Raw genomic sequence first — 19820 nt, forward strand, 5'->3', positions numbered from 1 at the left:
GATGTTTTAAGACGAAGCATGCCCTTCAGTGACTAACACAGTGAATGTCCCACAGCAGAGAGTAAATAAAACTGTGAATGTGTGACTCCCGCTACGGACTACACGCAGCATCAGTCTCGGCATAAACACTTCGTGAAAGACAGTTTAATGCTAAAAAGACTGAAGTACCTGGGGACGGCGAGTTTGGGTGAGTATTTGGCAGGCGGAACACATAATATACGTATGACGCGAGGAGGCTGTTCCTGCCGTGCTGGTCCTGGTTTCCTTCTAAGTTTTTGTGAAGTCGATTGATAATTGATGCCATAGCTTCAAAAGACGCTTGCCCTAGATTAACTTTTCAGAAAGATGAAACGTTTTTAGGTTTACAGTTCCACAAAAAAGAAGGCTTTTCCCTGATACAGAAGGCTGTAAGCAGAGTGACAGACACAGTAAGTGTACAAGATTTAAAAATATGATGATTTTGATATTTTGTACTAGCACAACAAAAAGTATTCTTGAAAACAAAAGGAGAATATCACATTTTATGAATTTAATGTGAAAACTGTATGGGTTAGATGAGTTAAAACAAAAACACTGCCCATCAAATACACAGTATTTTGAAAAGTGACACAGAGGTCAGAGAAATCCATCTTACATATGCAACCTTGAGAATTAACTTCTCATTTCAAAGATGACTCTGAAACTCCAAAGAGTATGCACCTACTTTTAAAGAAGTTTAAAATAACAATTAAAATAAATCATTAAAAAAAGTAATATGAAAAGAGAATTATGGGTAAGCAACTTGATTTAAATTATTGAATCTGAAAAGGGATTGGACGGGGGAGGGGCTGGACAAACAGCAAGACAGCCAAGTACTTGAAACGACAAGACACCAGCGCCTGCTCCACCCTCCATGTCACACACCGCAATGACGTTTTGAAATCTGGGAATGCTGACAGCAGCACACTGAAGAACTAGGTAAACATGTAACATCTGAACAAGGCTGTCAGTTTTGTGATTTATTTAATCAAGAAAGAAAGTTATGGACACACAAATGAGGCCAATTAAGTTTCCTAAAGGTAAGATAATCAAGTAAGATGGCTACTCGCAAAGTTAATGAGCATTACTGAACTGAAAGGGCAGAGGACAGAGACAGCGTCTTGAGAGGGTTTAGCAGCCTCCTGCTTCCTGCTGAGTTCTTTCCCTTTTTTCTTTCATTGAAGCTATTCCAATTCGGCAGAGTCCTTTCCTAAATCAGGTCTAGGGGCTGGAGAGATGGCTCGGGAATTAACATACTGGCTGCTCTTCCACAGAACCCAGGCTTGGTTCCTACCACCCATGTGGTGGCTCACAACCAACTGTTAACTCCAGTTCCAGGGATCTGATGCTCTCCTCTGGCCTGCACAGGTACCAGGCATGCATGAGGTAGACACACATACATAAACACATCTCTCTCTGTGTATATATGCATATGTGTATATACGTATATGTATGCATATGTGTGTATATACACACACACACATTCAGGCAACACACCCATACACATAAAATAAAAATTATATTAAATTACATTGTTAAAAAACAGCCATTTTACTCCCTTATTAGCAATTTTTACCTTCTATATCACTCAGAACAAGCTTAAAGCATAAACGGCCTCAAATCTGTCTACAGACTTATTAGAAACTAAAATTCCTAACACCTTTCCAAAAAAAGCAACAGCTCTTCCTTCCCCATGAGAGATCTACCATCATTTTTACTTCCTGAACTTGTTCCAATGGTTATATCTCTTCTCACTCCATTATCTTGTATATTTCTCCTATTTTGAAAATGATTTATGTTCAGTGTGTAAATATGCTCACACTCACTTTTTAAATTTTATCTTATTTTACATGTATGTCTGTGGGTGTTGGCCCCTCCGGGCTGGAGCTACAGATGGGTATGAGCCTCCATGTGCGTGCTGGAAACTGAGCCTGAGTCCTCTGGAAGAGCCACAAGTGCCCTTAACTCCTACACCCTCTCTCAGCATCTTCAAATCTACTCTTGTACTCCACTCAACTGGCTTTCTTTTCTAGCTGAGCTTCTTACACTTCTTCCTTCGTTAGACTAAACTGTTCTTAAAAACGTTACCAGTGGACATCTTAAGAGATGTACTCTAAGGCCAGGTGCTTGGGTTGAATTTTGTCTGTGGTTTAATAGCTGAGTGACTTTAAGCAAAAATGTTAAACATGTTTGCCATTGTGCTCATCTGTGAAGTGGGTTTACGTAAGGAAGACTCCCATGCGTGTGTTTGGTCCACAGCTGATGGAACTGTTTGGGAAGGTTAGGATGTGTGGCACCAGGATTGGGACCACATCATCCCCAGCTGCCCTCTGACTGTTTACTTCCTGCTTCTGGATCAAACATCAGCTCTTAGCTACTGCTCAGCGCCATGTGTTCCTGCCTGCTGCCATGGTCCCCACCACGAAGGTCATGGACTCTAACCCTCTGGAACCAGGAGCCCCAAATGAAATGCTTTCAAAAGACAGCTGCTTTGGTCATGGTGTTTTGTCACGGCATTAGAATAGTAACTAAGACAGGACTACCCAAGGGGGCTGACAGGAGCTCATACAGGAGAGAAAATAAAGCACAGATTTCTATTTTGACCAATGCTTTGTGATTTATTATCATGATCATGATTATCATCATCATTATTAATTTATTATTATTTTACTTCTACAATCCTGAACAAATAGTAACTTTCTTTCTTAAAAGTCATCCTAACGGTGACCCATCCTCTTTTCCTTATTCTATTCTCTCTTGCCTTTTATCAGGGGTTTTGTCATTTTTGGTAAGAAGCTGTACATGATTTCAGACTTGTCTCTGCTTTAGATCTTTCCATTTTCAACCACATAGTATTTTTGTGTATGCATCCACGTATTTATGGACAGGTGTACGTGCACGTATGCATGTGTGGGCAGGTGTACATGCGTCCATGTATGTGTGGGCAGGTGTTCATGCATATATGCCCAAAGCACGTGTGAGATGAGAAGCCATCCTTAGATGCTGGGCTGTCTTCTACCTTGTTTTTGTGAGGTTTTTGGTTGTTTTTCAAGACATTGTTTCCCTGTAGAGTCCTTGCTGTCCTGTAACTCACAAGCTGGCCTCGCACTTGAGAGAACTGCCTGCCTCTGCCTCCTGAGTGCTGGGATTTAAAGTTGTGTGCCACCATACGTTTTGTTGTTGTTGTTTTGTTTTCCCTGCTACCTTGTTTGGGGACAGGGTCAATTTGTTGTTCCCTCTGTGTGTGCTGGGGCAGCTGGCCCGTAGCTTCCAGAGAGTCCTGTCTTCCATCTTCTACCTTCCCGTAGTAATGCAGGCGTGGTAGGCGCTCACCCTGCACGTGTGGCTTTTATATGGGCTCTTGGGAATTTGAACCCAGGTCTTTCACACTTGCTCAGACATCTCTGTAGCCCCTACATATTAAATTTGGTCACACTGTTTCCATAGTTAGAGCCAGATCTCCCAAAGGCTAGTGCTTCCTATAGAGTAATTTCCTGGTTTCCTAAAGCAGAAGAGCCTACATTAACTCATGTCTCCCACACCACCTCTAGTTACCAACCGTTTGCTTTTCAGTCATTCTTTACAAATCTTTGGGTCTTTGACACATGAATGTGGTTCCCTCTCCTTGAACAGCACCTACGAAGTGCTCATACTCTGAATATTTGACCCAAAACTTCCTCCACTTACAAGTGTCCCTAAAAGAACATATATCTCAGGGTGTTGAACAGATATCTCCTTAGAGCCACCAGTTAGTAAATGTTAATAACAGAATAGCTCTTATTTCTTTCAGGCTCAATTTCTTCCCAAGATTTTTATTTAGAAACAGGTGGAAATGAGAAACAGTTCCATATTCAGAGTACAAAAGAGAATAAATACAGTGATTTTTTTTTTTTAGAGAACAAAGAGAAGTGCTATATGAAATAGAGGATTAATAGATGGATGACAATGCAGACTGGATATGCTGTATGCTCTATAAAATGTAGCAGGATTATCTATTGGCTACTCATCTTAACTACTCTATAAGAAATTAGCAGCAGGGACCAAGCTTGGATAGTGTCTAGGAGTGTCTATTTATCATAAGTGCTTAATAAATATTTGATGACTGAATATGAATATTAATTTGTTTAGATAGTTTGAGTAAAAGTCTATAAATACATATCATATTCTGGCACATAGAAGTCAGTAGCACCTCCCATCCTCTCCCACAACAAAAACCAAATAGAACACATGATTCTCTTTAAAAAGTTAGAAATGCAAAATTATGAATCTTGTGATTTGCCCCATGTAAACGTACTTACCTATTTGGCCAGCGATCACAGGAGGTCTAACTACTAAAAGTATCAGTTTGTCGAGCAGAAGGTGAAGAAAGCGGACCACAGGCTCCAGCTGTGAGGAACTCAGGGCTGAAATGCTGCTCTTCAGCTCACTTTCTAAATTGTTCTCCATGATCCGCATATCCCCAATTCGGACTGGGAACATGTGTTCATCCAGAGCATTGACAAGAGCAAAGAATTTGTCAAGATAAGGATCCTGAAACAAAGAACAAACACAGAACTAAACAATTCTACCCACATCAATTCTCAAACCATCAGGAACTATAGAGCACTAATATCTCATATTGATAATGCAAAAAAAAAAAACAAAAACAGAAACAAACCCCACAAACAAAACAAAACAAAAACTCCACACCTACAAGTACACACAAACACTGTTTCCAATTTGACACATCCCTTTGTACTCCTCACTGTGAAACAGTCATCTCAAATACCATCCTTTTCTCAAGGAATCTCTGATCTCATCAACGGTTTGAGTTTGCCTAATTTGTGGAGCTCAGTTCTCACGACAGGTACCTCAGTCACCTACATCTGTTCTAACTTGCTGCTGTCTCTTGGCTCCTAACCCACCTTCCATGTTAGACTGTGCAATACAGGAACTAGATCTTTCCAGCCGTGCTTGTCAGCTGTCGTCTGTGGGGCTGGGTGATTATTTTCCTAGTGGAGGCGAGATGGTGTGGCTGTGTACCACAGCAGTGCTGGCTCATGCTCCTATGGCAGGCACTCTCAACAAGTTCCTGACACCACAGAATGCTAAGCTGCAAGTTCTAACTGCAACGGTACCTTTCCCCTGAAACTTCCGTTGGGTGCCCAGAGTTCTTCCTTGATACTTCCCTGTCTGCTGTCTGTCATTACCATAGAGTTCTCTTAACATCTATTTAATAGCTAATCATTGTCAGTATTTTGGAAAGTCTGTATTTAAAATGTTCTCCATTCAAATTGCTGGTGGCTTTGTGTCCTAACTGAGCCTGTCTGCTCTTACTCAGTGTCCCCCTTTACTACGGACAGAGTCAAGAATCTGGAGCAAATGATCTCTAAACACTTTCCACCTGGGACACTTGGCTCTACCAGAATTAAAATGAGCTCACAATAGCTTTTTGACTCTATTTTGCCATGAACCAGAAATTAAGAAAGAGAAAAAGAGCCATATTTGTTCAAAAATACACATCAGTAACATTTAAAAGACAAAGCTAATGACAGTTAATGAAAAAAATGTTTAAATCTATATTTTTAACTAACATGCATTTCTAAACTCTGACAAGACAACAAAACTGACATAAATGAGATAATATGTTCAATTCATTTAAGAGGGATCTAATTATTAAACAAATACTGAAACTTACTTGTGTGTGAACGGATGATACAGCAACAACTTCAACATTAAATACTCCTTTATGGTTATCTACCCACTTCATACCAGGCAGAGGGACCTGTAAGACATCATGCCCAACAATCACGGGCTTGCAAAGGTGCTATGAACTCAGCAAACCAAGATGACTAAAAGCACTGTGAAAATATCTGTTTTATTTATTCTTTGAGGATTCTATACACATATACAATGCATTTAAAATATATTAATATTTACATATATTCAACTCTCTCCTCCCAACTCCCCAGGGGCCCTTCAATACAAGCAAGTAAATACACTGGATCCATTTTACTACACACAGCTAAATTCTGGCATAATTAACAAATTGAATGTGAATATTTTAGAGGTAGAAAAAAAGAAGAGCTAGGCTGGCAACCTCAGCAAGTAAGGCCCCAAAAGGAGGTTTCTTGTGTTTTATTTGTGCTTTATATATCCAGGACTGGGTGTGAAAGGAAGGCGATCCAAACAGCCAAGGAGGGACCTCTGCTCTGGCTAGCAAAACCAGTCATCCTCCAGCCAACAAGGAACAACCATCCCTGACGCAGACGAAAACCAACAGGACTTGAAGCCTTGACAAAACAAGCCAAGTGTATGAGGAATAATGCCCCCCTTGCCTTTTTATGTGTAGAAAAGAAATTCTGGTCCAGCCAGTTTCCCATTTCAAATTCCCACATGAAGTCAGAGATTCAATCCCTCTATTGAGGCAAATAACAATGGTTTGGAGGTCAGCTTTATTTTTTCAAAAATACTTGTTTTCTCTTTTAAAAAACATGCAGGTAAAATATACAACATGTTTATAAATTCAACATTGCTATGGTCTGGGCATTGACAGCATAAATATCTGTTAAAAATGTTATGTACATTTTGATCACAATCTTAAAAATTCCCAATTTGAAAGCAAATAAATATGGAGTGAGAAGATAAATGGTCTAAATTACTAATGTTCCAGCTCTTGAATCGATAGATTAGTAATTATATTGTAAATAAAACTTTATATAAATATTATTTTTATAGGTAAAATAATGAATCAGAAACCATCACTATCCATCTGTAGTGCAACCACTACCAAATTTAAAACATCTCATACTCAGATCGTCTCATAATTATGCAAATTCATCTCTAAGATAAATATCTAGAAGTATAAATCATAAGGTAAAACAAATGGATTTTCATTGATACTGTTTGGGTATACACAAACAAAACTGTTTTAAGATCCAGATAAAAATGTCACGCAGTCTACACCAAGTTTTATACTTCTACAAAGAGGAAAAAAATCTAGCTCCAGGTTGAAGTACTTCTATCTCCTATGAATTTGCTCCCTAGAGCCCAATGAACATGGCTTCTGAGGCCACGCCATCTGGGTGTCATCACTGCTGAGACATATTAGTGACTAAGGTCTTTACTTTCGTCTAAGGTTTCTCACAGTAGTTAGCAAGAATGAGACCAATTTGGGTCATTGTGTATTTGAGGTATCTGTGGGACTCAAATAAAGGTATCACTATACATATGGCTTTACCAGAAAGAGAAATTACAAAAAATGAATATGCAGAAATACAAAGTGGAGTACACCTGCTCTCTGTAGAGGTAAGAACGCTGCTGTGGTCTGGGTAGGAAGAATGCCCCAACGGCTTAGGTGTCAACTGATGGGCATCTGGGGGGTGACTGGGGCAGAGCTTTCCATCCTCTTGAGCAGAGTGAGCCCTCGATAACTCATGAGAAGACAACACTCCTGTGAGGTGGTGGAACCTAGGAGGGGGAGCTGCAGGAAGTTGCCACTGTGGGCATGCTCAAGGTGTCCAGTGCCCAGGACCCTCCCCAACTCTTCTGCTCTGTCCCAAGTGAGCAACTCTGGATGCCACAGTATTCTTCTGCCCTCGCGCAACTTCAGAGCAACATGGCCAGCAAACTGTAAGCCACAATACTATTTACCTCTTTTATATTGTTTCTCTCAAGTATTTGCCACAGAGATGTGAAACTGACTCACTCTACCTTGTGAGAACAGTGCTTATGGGCTCAGGGTGAGGAACACATGTATTTAAAGGAAAATAGTCAAGAAATTGAGAAGATGAAAAGCAATAAAGCCACATTTAAAAAATATAGTGATTATCAAGTAAAATTGAAGAAATAGTTGTTTTGTTTTTTAGAAAACTTAGTTTCTTAGTACTTAACCACGGTTATGTGTGAAGGCCCATGTTAAAGTTTAAATTCATCACATGGGCTGGGGGCTTTTGCTCAATGGTAGTACACTTGTCTAGGAGGTAAAAAGCCCTGGGCACCACACTTGGCACAGGAAGGGAGGGAGGGAAGTGTCATATTTTCAGTTTTAGTTGATTCTTTCTCCAGCTAGCTCCCTTCCCACCTCTGTCCACCCCCACCCACTCTCCTTGGCAACTCTTTTTACCTTCTTTTGGTCTCTTTCTGAGGTTTTAAGCTTTAACCTGCCTTTACTTCCAATGAAATGCACATACATATATATGATGAGCCATCTGCACTGAGAGAGGACGCGTGCTGCTTATCTGAGTCTGACTCACCTCAAGAAATACACTTTCCAGATTCTTTAAAACTAAGCACATTTCACAATTTAAAAAGTTTAACTTCTCATGGATTCTGGCATACAAAGTCGAGAGTTCCATTGTGGCACCTTCATATGTATGTGTCACTACAGAACTTTTATTCTTATTTTTAAAAGTTTATTTGTATGTACGTGTGTTTTACCCGCATGTACATCTGTGAACATATGCGTACCATGTGCACAGAGGCCAAAAGAAGGTCTGACCCTCTGTGACAGCAGCTGCAGACAGTGGCTAACTGCATGTGGGTGCTAAGACTACATCCTGAGTCCCCTGAAAGAGGGCGCTCTGAACTGCCCCGAGCTTTTATTCCTGATCATTTGGTTCATGTATGTTATCCTCACGATACACATTGCAGACACGTTCTTGCATGAGTATATGTACCATGGTTCCTACGAGAAAACCGCTGACCTTCCTCTAGAAAGTGACCTTGCACATGAAAATCATTTCAGTAATAACAAATCCGTAACTTCAACAAAAGATATACTTTCTTATAAATATTTCCTTTAAAATATGCTTTGTCTAAAGCAACAGCCAAAAAAAAAAAAAAAAAAAAAAAAAAAAAAAAAAAAAAAAAAAATTAAGAAGTATTTACTCTTAGGAAAAAGGCCACGCTTTTGTATAACAATGCCATACAAACAGTCATCACTGCAAAGGCACCTGGAAAGGACTGAAGGCTGGGAGTGGAGCACATACGTGTTTCCTGTGCTGTGCTCCTCTCACAGATGCTCGCCAGTTGACTACAATAAGCTAAGAAACACTGTGAATACTTACAGACCATCCTACCCTCACAAAAGTTATGTTCTGTGGACAATGACTAGAGAAACATTAAGTTAACAGCCAGCGACAAGAACTACAAGGAGGAAAACATGGTAGCGGCTGCTTCTTAGGCAGAATAACTACAGATGGCTTCTCTGAAGAGATATTTGAGTGACTGACTGTTTGATGAAGATGAAAAGCAGGTCTTGAGACACAGCACTGCCAGTACAGGGAAGTGCAAAGGCCTCAGGAAGAACATAGGCTCTGTGCAATGGTAAGGGCAGAGTGAGTGACAGAATATGGTACAAGGGTCAGAGCAAGAGCCTGGTGGTGGTGGTGTTGTGTGTGTGTGTGTGTGTGTGTGTGTGTGTGTATTTATTTGAAAATACATCTTGAGCTACTGTCTGTAAACAAATACCCTGAGTAGAATACACAAGATATCTCGGATGAATGTTTACAAGTCGAAAGCCCTGAGAGACACTACCAGTCACCAGGGAGCCATCGCTTCAAGAGGGACTGAGGATTTTTCTAAGTAAAGCAAGAAGCAGAGATGGGTGAAGTGAGACTGTCTGCCTTACACAGCCCACAACTCATATCATGTGAGCTGCTGGTCTTTGTGTAGGAGGCTTAGGAAGTCAGATCTGACAGTTCATTTTGTTCAAGATTACCCAAAACAGAAGAATCGTACAGAAAGCAAGCTGGACTATGCAGTGTACCCTGCAGACCCTGGGCACAGAAGGGACAGAGCCACTTACAACAGTGCAGGCTGGCGTATCAGGGACAGCTGCAGGTACTCCCCTTTAACTCAGACTACAGTTAGTGAACAAAGGGCGTGAGGGGACAGACTGTGTGGATTACAGTGCAGAAAATGTTCCACTGCTTTGTAGTAAATGTGACATGGAAGATAAGTATTGGGTAGCAATGCACAGGAACAGAATTTATCAAGTTGGTGTGATCACTGTGCCTTTTTAAAAGTTTAACATTAACAAGATAAGTTTACGGCCTGGTCAAATGACTAAATAGGAAATGTTAGTGGAAAAGAAGCTTAAAAAGAACTCACACTGGATAGTCTAGACCCAAACTCAGCACTAGCTTTGAGCCTGGTTATAGGAATAAAGAACTGCCACCTATTTAGAAAGTGCCAATATTCCAGATTTCAAAAAAACAAAAAATGAGGAGGCTTCTTTTTATCCACTATGTGAGCAATTTAGATCTCATACTGGTTTGTACATTGTTCACAGAAGATAAAAAATGTCACTGTGTATATTCCTGGAAAGGAGGACAACAGAATTTCTCTTTTGCAACAGCAGCTACAACATTTGAAAATAAACACACTTCATCTTAGTATAATTATACAAAAAAGCATAGATGAATTTCAAATGTTAGCTATCACTTGTAAAATCAAATGATTTAATGCTTTTTTAAAGAGCTTTACTTTACTTTTATTTATGCATGTGTCTGCCTGTAGGTTTATATGTAGGAGTGTGTGTAGGTGCCCTCAGAATCCAGAAGAGGATGTTGAATCCTCCAGAGCTGGGGCTACGGGCAGTTGCAAGCCACCTGGTTTGGGTGCTAAGAAGTAAATCAGGGTCTCTGCAAGAGCAGCAAGTGCTCTGAACTGCTGAGCTGCCTGAACTGCTGAGCTGCCTCTCCAGCCTCCCCTTACTTAATTCTTTATGATCTTCTCTGTAAATTATTAAAAAGTTGAAACATATTTTATATCTATAATGATATAGATTACAAAATTCACTCAAAATTATTGTAACATATAACTCTTTTTAGTCATTGATTTATTTTATATTTCAAAAAATTATCAGTTAAGCCAGCAAGATGGCATAGTGGGGTGAAGGCTTTGCTGACAACCCTTATAATCTAAGCTTGAACCTTGTCATCTACATGGTAAAAAGAGAAAACTGACCCCAGCAAGCTGTCATCTGACCTCCACGTGTGTGATGGACTGCACATGTGCATATGTTTGCCCTCATACACACAATAAATAAATAAATAAATAAATAAATAAATAAAGGAATGAACAAATAAAATTTTAAAATATTTTTAATTATCAAAACTGGGAAGATGGCTCAGTTGGTGAAACGCTTGTCAAGCAAGTGTGAGGACTGGGGTTCTATCCTACCACCCACAAAAGCCTCCTAGTCACAGCAACATCGCTCACTTCAGCGCCAGGGGAGGGAAGTAGCAGGAAGATGTTGGGGGCTTGCTGGCTAGTCAAATTAGACAAACCCGGGAGTTCCAGGTTTAATGAGAGGCCCTGGTCAATTAAAAAAAAAAAAAAAAAAGGTATCAAATGTTTGAGGATGACATCCGATGTTTATTTCTGGCCTCTACACATATATAGAAATGAGTATGTCACACATACATTCACCATGTAGCCCAGGCTAGCTTCAAACCTGTGTCAATCCTCCTCTCTTAGCCACTTAGGAACTAGTTTGCTACCATTCCTAGATAAAAGCTCTAAAGTTTTAGAGAGAAAAAATTATAGTTATCAAAAACAAACAAACAAAAACCACGTGAAAGAAACAGCAAATCTTTGTTTGGTAAACATCTTCATGATAAAATTCTCTTTTCATTCAGTCTGGAGAATTAAACACACTGACAGGCACTGACCTCAGGAGAGAGCACTGAATAAGCCTGCGGGGGTTTTTCCAGGGAGACTGGTAGGCAGAACTGCCCAGTCTTCAACCGTCCGTTCTGCAGCATCGGTATCCACTTTAAATGAGAGAGACATGGGTCTGTTACAGAAATCACTATGTGGACAGCTTGCTTTAAGAATGTGACACAACCTAAATTTGTCACATATAAACAGGTATGAGGAGTTTTAACTACCAAAGTAATGATAGGTCTTCAGCATTCCATTTCTGTGATGGTTTTTAATTAAAATTCCCAAATTGACTATTTTAACATGCAATATTTAGTATGCAGCATTATTACCCAAGGAAGAAACAATTCTAGAAAAGGCTACATAATAGAGAAAATCTTGAATGCTGAGGGGGGGGGGTAACATATTTCCTTATAGTTAGTATAATTTCTGTCACAAACATGAGACAAAAAAATAATGAACCAAATATGAATTCTGTAATTTGAGTGGAAAGATAAATTCCACAGCAAACTTGTGTAACAGCACCTCACGCTGGCCTTTGCAACCTTGGCAAGTTGACCATAATTAGTTTTTTTAAATATCCAAAAGCTTTAGTTTCTTGTCTATGAGTTTCTTTTATTTGTCAAATTTACATTCATATCCTTCTCTCATTAAATCTATTGAACTGAAAAAAAAAAATTAGGAAAACACCCAGTAGTCAGAAGTGTCCATAAGCCACTTGAAAGTCATTAACTAGCTGAGGCCATCAGTGAGTGGCTGTGATGAGGCCACCTCCTTGCCAGAGCACATGTGTGCACTAAGAGCATCAGTGGGCAGCACTCAGCAATAGAAGACATGTACCGAGCACCACATTTCATAAGTACTTCAGGACATTCAACCCCTTCATATACACGTCATGCAAAGAGACTTACGGTATATCCAACTGGGGTCTCAAGAGGGGTGTTTTGTTTTTGTTGACAGCTAACATGATAAAAAGTAAAGAGCAAGTGGTGATGGTCAGTTAGTGTGGCAGGGAGCTTAACCTTGACTTCCTCATGAAAATCAGGAGACCTTCACACAAAGAAATAAAACACAGAACAACAGTCAGTCATCTGCCTAAGATAAATAAGTATTGCATTTGCTTATCTGAATGATCTTAAGCTTAACTTAGGTTCATGCATTATTTTTCCTTTACTCCAGGATATTTTTTCCATCGTTCTCAACTTCTAAGTAATTAACCTCAACTTCCAGATGAGGGAGCTAACACTGTTTCTGAAATAGTTGGTCACATTTTTATTAAAGAAGTGAGGGAGACATCCTACTGTTTGGAAATCCATTAATAAGCACCACCTACATTCTGAGATCCTCGTCACACTGGGAGCTGTACTACACTTATGAACCACATCTGGCTCACACCGCACAGAACAGGCAAACAAGTATTGCGGGCATACACTCCTCAGCCATAGCATACGAAAAGCATTTTTCCCTTGTTGAAGCACAATGATCCTTTGGGAGAGGCATCTCTAAAGATACTGTAATATTAAGCTAGGCCCTCTGTGGAACGTTTTCTTTCAACTGTCCCATTGTTAGAAGGAATAAATAATGCCAGCAAACAGACTGCTGCTGACACAGAAAATAGAGAAAAAGCCAGAGAAAGCCCACAAAGTGCACTGGTCCAACAGGGTGCAGGTGCCCTCACCATTACACTAATAAAAGAGGGCCATGCCCGAAGGTCGTGATGCTTCCTCTCAACAGGAGGGGCGGTCCCAAGGGACACTGTAACAGAATCATGGCTGGTTTTTTTGGTGACATACAAATAAAAGCAATAGAATTCAATGGAGACATTTTAATTCTCCATTCTCAGCATCTTTCAGAATTATATTCAGTGGAAATACAGCTAAGTCATATGGTTCTGGCCACCTTTAAAGTGAGGGCTGTCCTTTCTCAGATGTCAATCTGTCAAAAAAAAAAAAAAAAAAAAGCCTCAAAACTGCATTGGCAGGTGTGGATTTGATCACAGAAACACTAGTGCAATTAGGCCTTAAATAATGCTAACAAGATGATACAGCTAATACTAGCTGAGTTTTTGATGCCTGACAAATACTTTAAAGGGCATCTATCTTGTTAGTAAGTTCAACAATTATCACTGAACTATAAAAATCTGGACTTAATAAGCAATGTCAGATGGGATTGCCATTTTAATTTCACTAATAAGTAAAACAATAATAATAATGACCCAGTCAAACTGAGAAACTTTTAGAAACTGTTGTTTTTATAGAAATATATTTTCTGTTATGCAGTGTTTGAGTACATTTCTTCCTGAAATCACATTATAGGTGTCTTTAGGAATTACTTATTTCAATATGTTGGTTTGTCATATCTAAACTTAATTTTTATTTTTCTGGTTATTTTAAAAATAAGCAAGATAACTATTACACTCAAAGCTATATAACTTGGTGTGAATATGACTCGGACTTAGATGTCAAAAAGTAAGCTGTAAAATAAGGGTTGGCAAATGTTCACAGGCCAGGCCCAGTCCACTACCAGTTTTATACAGCCTGAAGATCATGAATGCATTTCATATTTTTGAATGGTTTTTAAAAATCAAAATAATACTATGTTTCTCCATATGAAATTCAAATGTCAGGGTCCATAACGATGTTCTATTAGAACACAGCCATACTACATTACTGTGACATTACTTACTGACTGCTGTACGTTAGTGCTATAGTGCAGAATTCAGTGGCTACAAGAGATGGTATATGGCCACAGGCTTAGAACATATACTTTCTAGTCCTTTCCAGAAAATGTCTGCTAACTCCTGGTGTAGATTGCATGAGGTTAAACACACCAGAAACAAAGTTAACAACAAAGTTAAACAGACTGTTTCAAGTTTGAGACCAACATAATGTATTTGATACAGGTCTGAAAGAGCATGTAGAGTTTAGTAAACACAGGTCCAAGAAAGGCCCAGAAACAGAGCACAAAAAAGCAGAAAGGAGAATTTTAAAACTTAAAATTTTGATTAGATACTAGAGAAAAGTAGGAGAACATCAGAGATGTCAAATCTGAACCAGAAAATTGGTAGCGTCATAATTAAAATAGAGGGTGTCGTGAAGACAAACTTGCAAACGAAGAAAACTGTCTTCATCAGTCAGAAGACCTATAAGTACGAAGGCCAGGACTGCAAACAGCTTGGAAGCACTCTGTCACATGTTAGAGCAGAAACGCCTTCATCGAGTGCGGCAGAGAGATCACTCAGAAAGAGACATACAAGGAGGAATTATGAGAAAAGTTTTAGTATTTTGTGGGCAGGGCCTATATTTAGATAGAAAGATAGATATAAACTACAATGTGGCTGCAAGATGAAGTCAAGAAGGAAGGAAGTTTTAAGGAGAGCAAGAAAGCACGCACCCTACGAGCACCAGGGAACGGCCAGGGTGTGTCACACGTGCGGCCTGAGCTTCACTTTGAAAGTAATGGGTGGAGCCATGAAACACCCGGGACGGGGAAGAGACAGCAGCTGGCTTTATTCTGGAGGAGGGAATGGGACTAGGAGCAGACAGCAAGGAGGCACACCGAGCAGGGCAGGGCCAGTGCTGCACTGTAAGAGAGGGGGCAGCAGACAAGTGTGGACAGAGAAATTATGGATGTCAAGTTTGACAGCTGTAATCGGTAAGTTAGAAATACAGAAGAAAAACAAACAAACAGAAGCTGTGGGAAACCCCCACAGTTACTGGTTCATGAGAGAAAAGACACAAAATAAAACCAAATCAAAATGACATTAAGAAGGCTATGAAGGAGGGGCTGACAGACAAGAAATGAATGGCTGTGCCTACATGTGACGCAACAGCACAGTTCTGCAACAGCTCACCCAATAGGACAATTTTGTGATTATTTTCTTTAACTAAATTTAATAACCACCCCTACCCCAAAGAAATAAAAAAATAAAAGCTAGTCGGGGTCGGCAGCTTCTCACAGATGTAAAACTGGAGTCACTAAATCAAAGGATGGCGGATGTTGAACACGTCACACGGCAATGCTTGAGCACAGTAGAGTTCAACAAAATGAAGAAGTGTCTGGGGAAAATAATAAGGCAGAGACCAAAGGACCAGAGCTCACAACACCAATCAATAACTATACAGGAAGAAACAGAATTTTTAAAATAGATGTTTTTGTACAAAGTCTTACATTTTGAGACGTCTACCAAGAAGAGCTTTGCGTCTACAGACTGGAAATTGCCATTTTTGATGTCAGTCGTGAATTTGGCACTCAGTGCAGCAAAGCATTTGGTAAACATACTAATGTGAATGCTAACAATGCCACTAAGAAGTGAGTAACTTTGAAAGAAATATTTTAATTCAGTACCTGTTATGATATACTACGGCTGTATAGGCTTCCTTTGAAAATTCTGAACAGCTAGATTTACCAAAGATTACCTGTAACAAATAACAGCATGTTGAAACTTGGTTGTAATAAATGCTGGATGTTTCATATCTATGTAAGAATTGTATGCTTTAAAAACTACTTGAGAAAACGGGCGAAACCAGCCCAGTGAAGAGCAATGTGCCTACTTACAGTTGTCAAAAGCTCAGCTACTCAGCTATCTTTTCAATGATAGACCCATCTGACATTCAACCATTCACAAAGCTCCTACAATTATATTTCTACTCACTGTGTAATAAGATACATTTCTGTCCTCTTCCCCTCCCCCGCTTTTTTGAGACAGGGCTTCACGTAACCAAAAGTGGCCTTGAACTTCACATGTAGTTGGGGATGGCCTTGACGCTAACGCTAGGATTAAGGCATGTGCCACCATGCCTTCTCTTTATAATAAGAAAACTACCCCAGCATGGTGGCGTTAATATACTATACAAAGTGGTGGCTTTACTAAAACATGAGAGTCCTCTTGAAGGTCAAATACCAATTGTTTATAAATGATACAAAAATACTGTCTTTAGGTTACGCTGTTTGTCTTTTACTTCTCATATACCCTGCAAGTTATTTCACAATGGAGGTGCTCCATTTTAGACTTATGTATGTATGCTTGTTTTTAAATCCACCACATTTTAAAAATATAAAGTATTTACACAAAATTGAGCCAGGAGCACTTGCTAATTAGAGACCGATGTCAACACCATTATTATGAGTACTGCAGCTTGGAAATGCTACAGAATGAGCACTGCAAATCTAGCAGCTGTCTTTACACATGCATGTCAATACTCTGACACCATCATACTGTGAAACAGCCCAACCTATTCCTTTTGTAAAGGAGGTAACTGACACTTGTTTCTTTTTTCCAAGATTTCAAGCAGGTGCTTCTATTGTAAAGAAATAACACATACAATAATATTTACTCCCTTTAAAATGCTTTACTTACTTAATTTTTCTAATACTTTAGACACTTCTTTTTTTATTTTATTCTTACTTTGATTTGAGATAGGGTCCCACTATGTAGCCCAGGTTGGACTTAAATTTTATATGTAGTCCGGGCTTAAATTCTTCATCTTCCTGTATCATCCCAAGTTCTAGGATTAAAGGCATGTACCATCATGCCCAGTTATCTTAATATGCTTTTATAAAAGTTTATTTTAGTTGCATAATTACAAACTTTACAGTTTTGTCTTATTGACAATTATATAATATATAATCAAAATTGTATGAAGACCCCTTGAATAGTCATAGTTTACAAACATAAATGCATTATACACATACATACATATATACATACATACACACACACACATACATACATACATACATATATACATACATACATACATACATATTCTTTTCATAGCAGCCATTTACACTAGCATAAAAGCATACTCTCATATAAATAATACAAGTGAAAGGAACATAGTACCTTTTTTTCTTTAGAAGCTATCTCTTTTCATAAAGCAAACTATTTACCTATGCAACCAGAATAGAACAAAATGGAATGTGTTCAATTTTGGCCATCTGACATGTGTTTTGTCTCTCAGCACTGGGACAAGCATGGAGACACAGACATGAGTGAGACAGGGCCCTGCCCTCAAGGAGCTCACAGTCTAATGCATACAGCAGAGGAGCATACAACCACACTGTGAAAGGAGTGATAAAATGCTGCCCTAACACCGCAGAGAAAGCTCTAAGTGCCAGTGTGCGAGGGAAGCACCCAGTGCTGTGTGGAAGAGGCCAGGAATGTGCTCAGACATGGGAGACTTTGATAGTTAACAATGCAACATTCTTCGACATCTACATCTTTCATAAAGCTCAAGCCTACATGGCAATCCGTATACAGTATCTGTTTTCCCAATATATTACCTCAACTAAAATAAAACATTTACTCATTTAGCTGAAATAAAGATCTAGTAAAGAACAAAAATGTTAATTTCAAGACTCAGAAATACACTGCACATCTGTTCAGCAAATACTATAAGATATGGCACTGCTGTGAGAACACAAAGATGAATAACCTGTGTTCACTGACGTCAAGGAGATCCACAAGTAGACACAGCTGCGGCAACAGGAAAGAAGAAAATGCATCTTTCCTAGTGAGTAGAACCATCTACAGAACCTGATTAAAAGATGGATTTGAAGCACAAAATAAGGCTCAATGCGAACCCTTGCCCAGCTAAGCATTTTCATTGTCTGAGGCTAAATCTATACCATCCGTAGCTGATGCCTATTCTGTGTTTCCAGCTTCAATTACCCCAAGCGCTCGACTGTCACAGGACTTGAATTCATTAGCAGTGGCAGCTGCGGTAGTCAAGAATCACCTCAGGCTAGCCACAACAGATCTCTAACACCTTACATCGCTCTGGCTCGGGGGCGGCTTCACTGTACTCATCACTCTCGGGGATGGACAGACCTGGACCGTCCCTGCTCCTCTTTCCACGGTCATTACTGTCTCACTTTGGAACAGGGAGAGAGGGGAACTTCTTTGTAAGATGCTTACTTATTACCTCAGTCAGGTATCCTCTGCCCACTCTGGACACCTTTTCTTTTGACTCTGTATCAGTCTCTCAGTAGCATATCATAGTTCACAGAGTTTGTAAACTGCTACTTAGTCTAGAGCCACAGAGATGAGTTAATCCCAACAAGATGAATCTAATGTGCACCCAAGCTTAGTCTCTAGGGCCTGTCTGCAAAGGACAAGACCACCTCTTTCCTCCTTCACTTGCCACTGGTCCTAAGGGAGCGCTAAGAAAAGCAGAATCACAAGTGCCCAAAGTAAGGGAAAGCTCCCTATTTGTTGAAAGTGTTCCCTAGACAGACTTGGCTGCAGACTCTCACTGTACTATGTTCTCTAGATACTAAGACTTATTCATCTTTGCATCTCTGGGAGTGCTTCCCACATGACAAGTACTCATAAATAACTAGCATTAAGATATTACTATCTATCAGGAAGTTGTGCAGTTAGAAATTTGGTTGAAAGGATCACTAAATTATAGTTTAGAGCTGCCAATCAATGATACATAACAAAACAAAACAAATCAAAAACCGCCATCTATTTGAATAAAGTATGGAAAAAAGAAACATCAAAGAACAGTTCTTACCGGCATTGCATTACTCGGATCTTCTCCATACATAAACTGGACTTTCACTGTGATGTTTCTGGCAGAACCTTGACGGTTGGCAAAATTAAGACTTTGAGGGTAAATGAAGAGAAGATTTCTGTAAAACCAAAAAGTGTAAATAATAGTGAGTGCACACCTAAGACTACATTATCATGAGTGAGTATCTAAGAACAGTGTGTGTGTGAGGTCTAGTGAGTGCACGTCTAACAATACTGTCTGTTTTTCATTAAATATCACAAAAGAAACAGATGGAAGCATGCTCAACTACTTTTTGCCAGTGCCTACACTAAGAATTTTTCATGGATACTTAGAGCAACACTGAAATATAAAGAAATCAAATGTAACCTAATTTTACAGATGAACTGAACTCTAGAAAATTAATTTAACTAATCCATCATAGCTTGAATTCCATACTTAGACTTAGGGTCCAGTCCCCAAGCTATTTCAGTACATACGCAAATATTCTAACGAATTTCAAATTATTAAACAGTTATAGTCTCAAGCATTTTGGTTAAAGGATATTCAATCTATGATGGATTGGCTAATTAAGTTATGGCTTAATTAATGGTTTTTCATATGCAATGAAATTAAACATCAGTGTTGAAGACAGAA

At 39.3% G+C, this 19820-nt stretch overlaps 1 protein-coding gene across 3 annotated transcripts in view; it reads right to left on the reverse strand.

The window, feature by feature from the left end:
* Positions 1-19820, reverse strand: part of Dock7 (dedicator of cytokinesis 7) — a 182077-nt gene that overhangs the window by 71634 nt on the left and 90623 nt on the right. Inside the window, exons 15-21 of one of the 3 annotated variants that reach the window (XM_051164576.1) lie at positions 19188-19305; positions 16015-16085; positions 12579-12717; positions 11676-11777; positions 5696-5782; positions 4317-4548; positions 169-333 (exon numbers count right to left, since the gene is read on the reverse strand). In XM_051164576.1, the coding sequence (XP_051020533.1) occupies positions 169-333; positions 4317-4548; positions 5696-5782; positions 11676-11777; positions 12579-12717; positions 16015-16085; positions 19188-19305 (914 nt within the window). Of the gene's footprint in view, positions 1-168; positions 334-4316; positions 4549-5695; positions 5783-11672; positions 11801-12578; positions 12718-16014; positions 16086-19187; positions 19306-19820 lie in introns of those variants that run through there. The other 2 variants (XM_051164558.1, XM_051164566.1) reach the window with 2 other exon arrangements.

The sequence above is a fragment of the Acomys russatus genome, chromosome 2 (assembly GCF_903995435.1).
Source record: "Acomys russatus chromosome 2, mAcoRus1.1, whole genome shotgun sequence".
Lineage (NCBI taxonomy): Eukaryota > Metazoa > Chordata > Mammalia > Rodentia > Muridae > Acomys > Acomys russatus.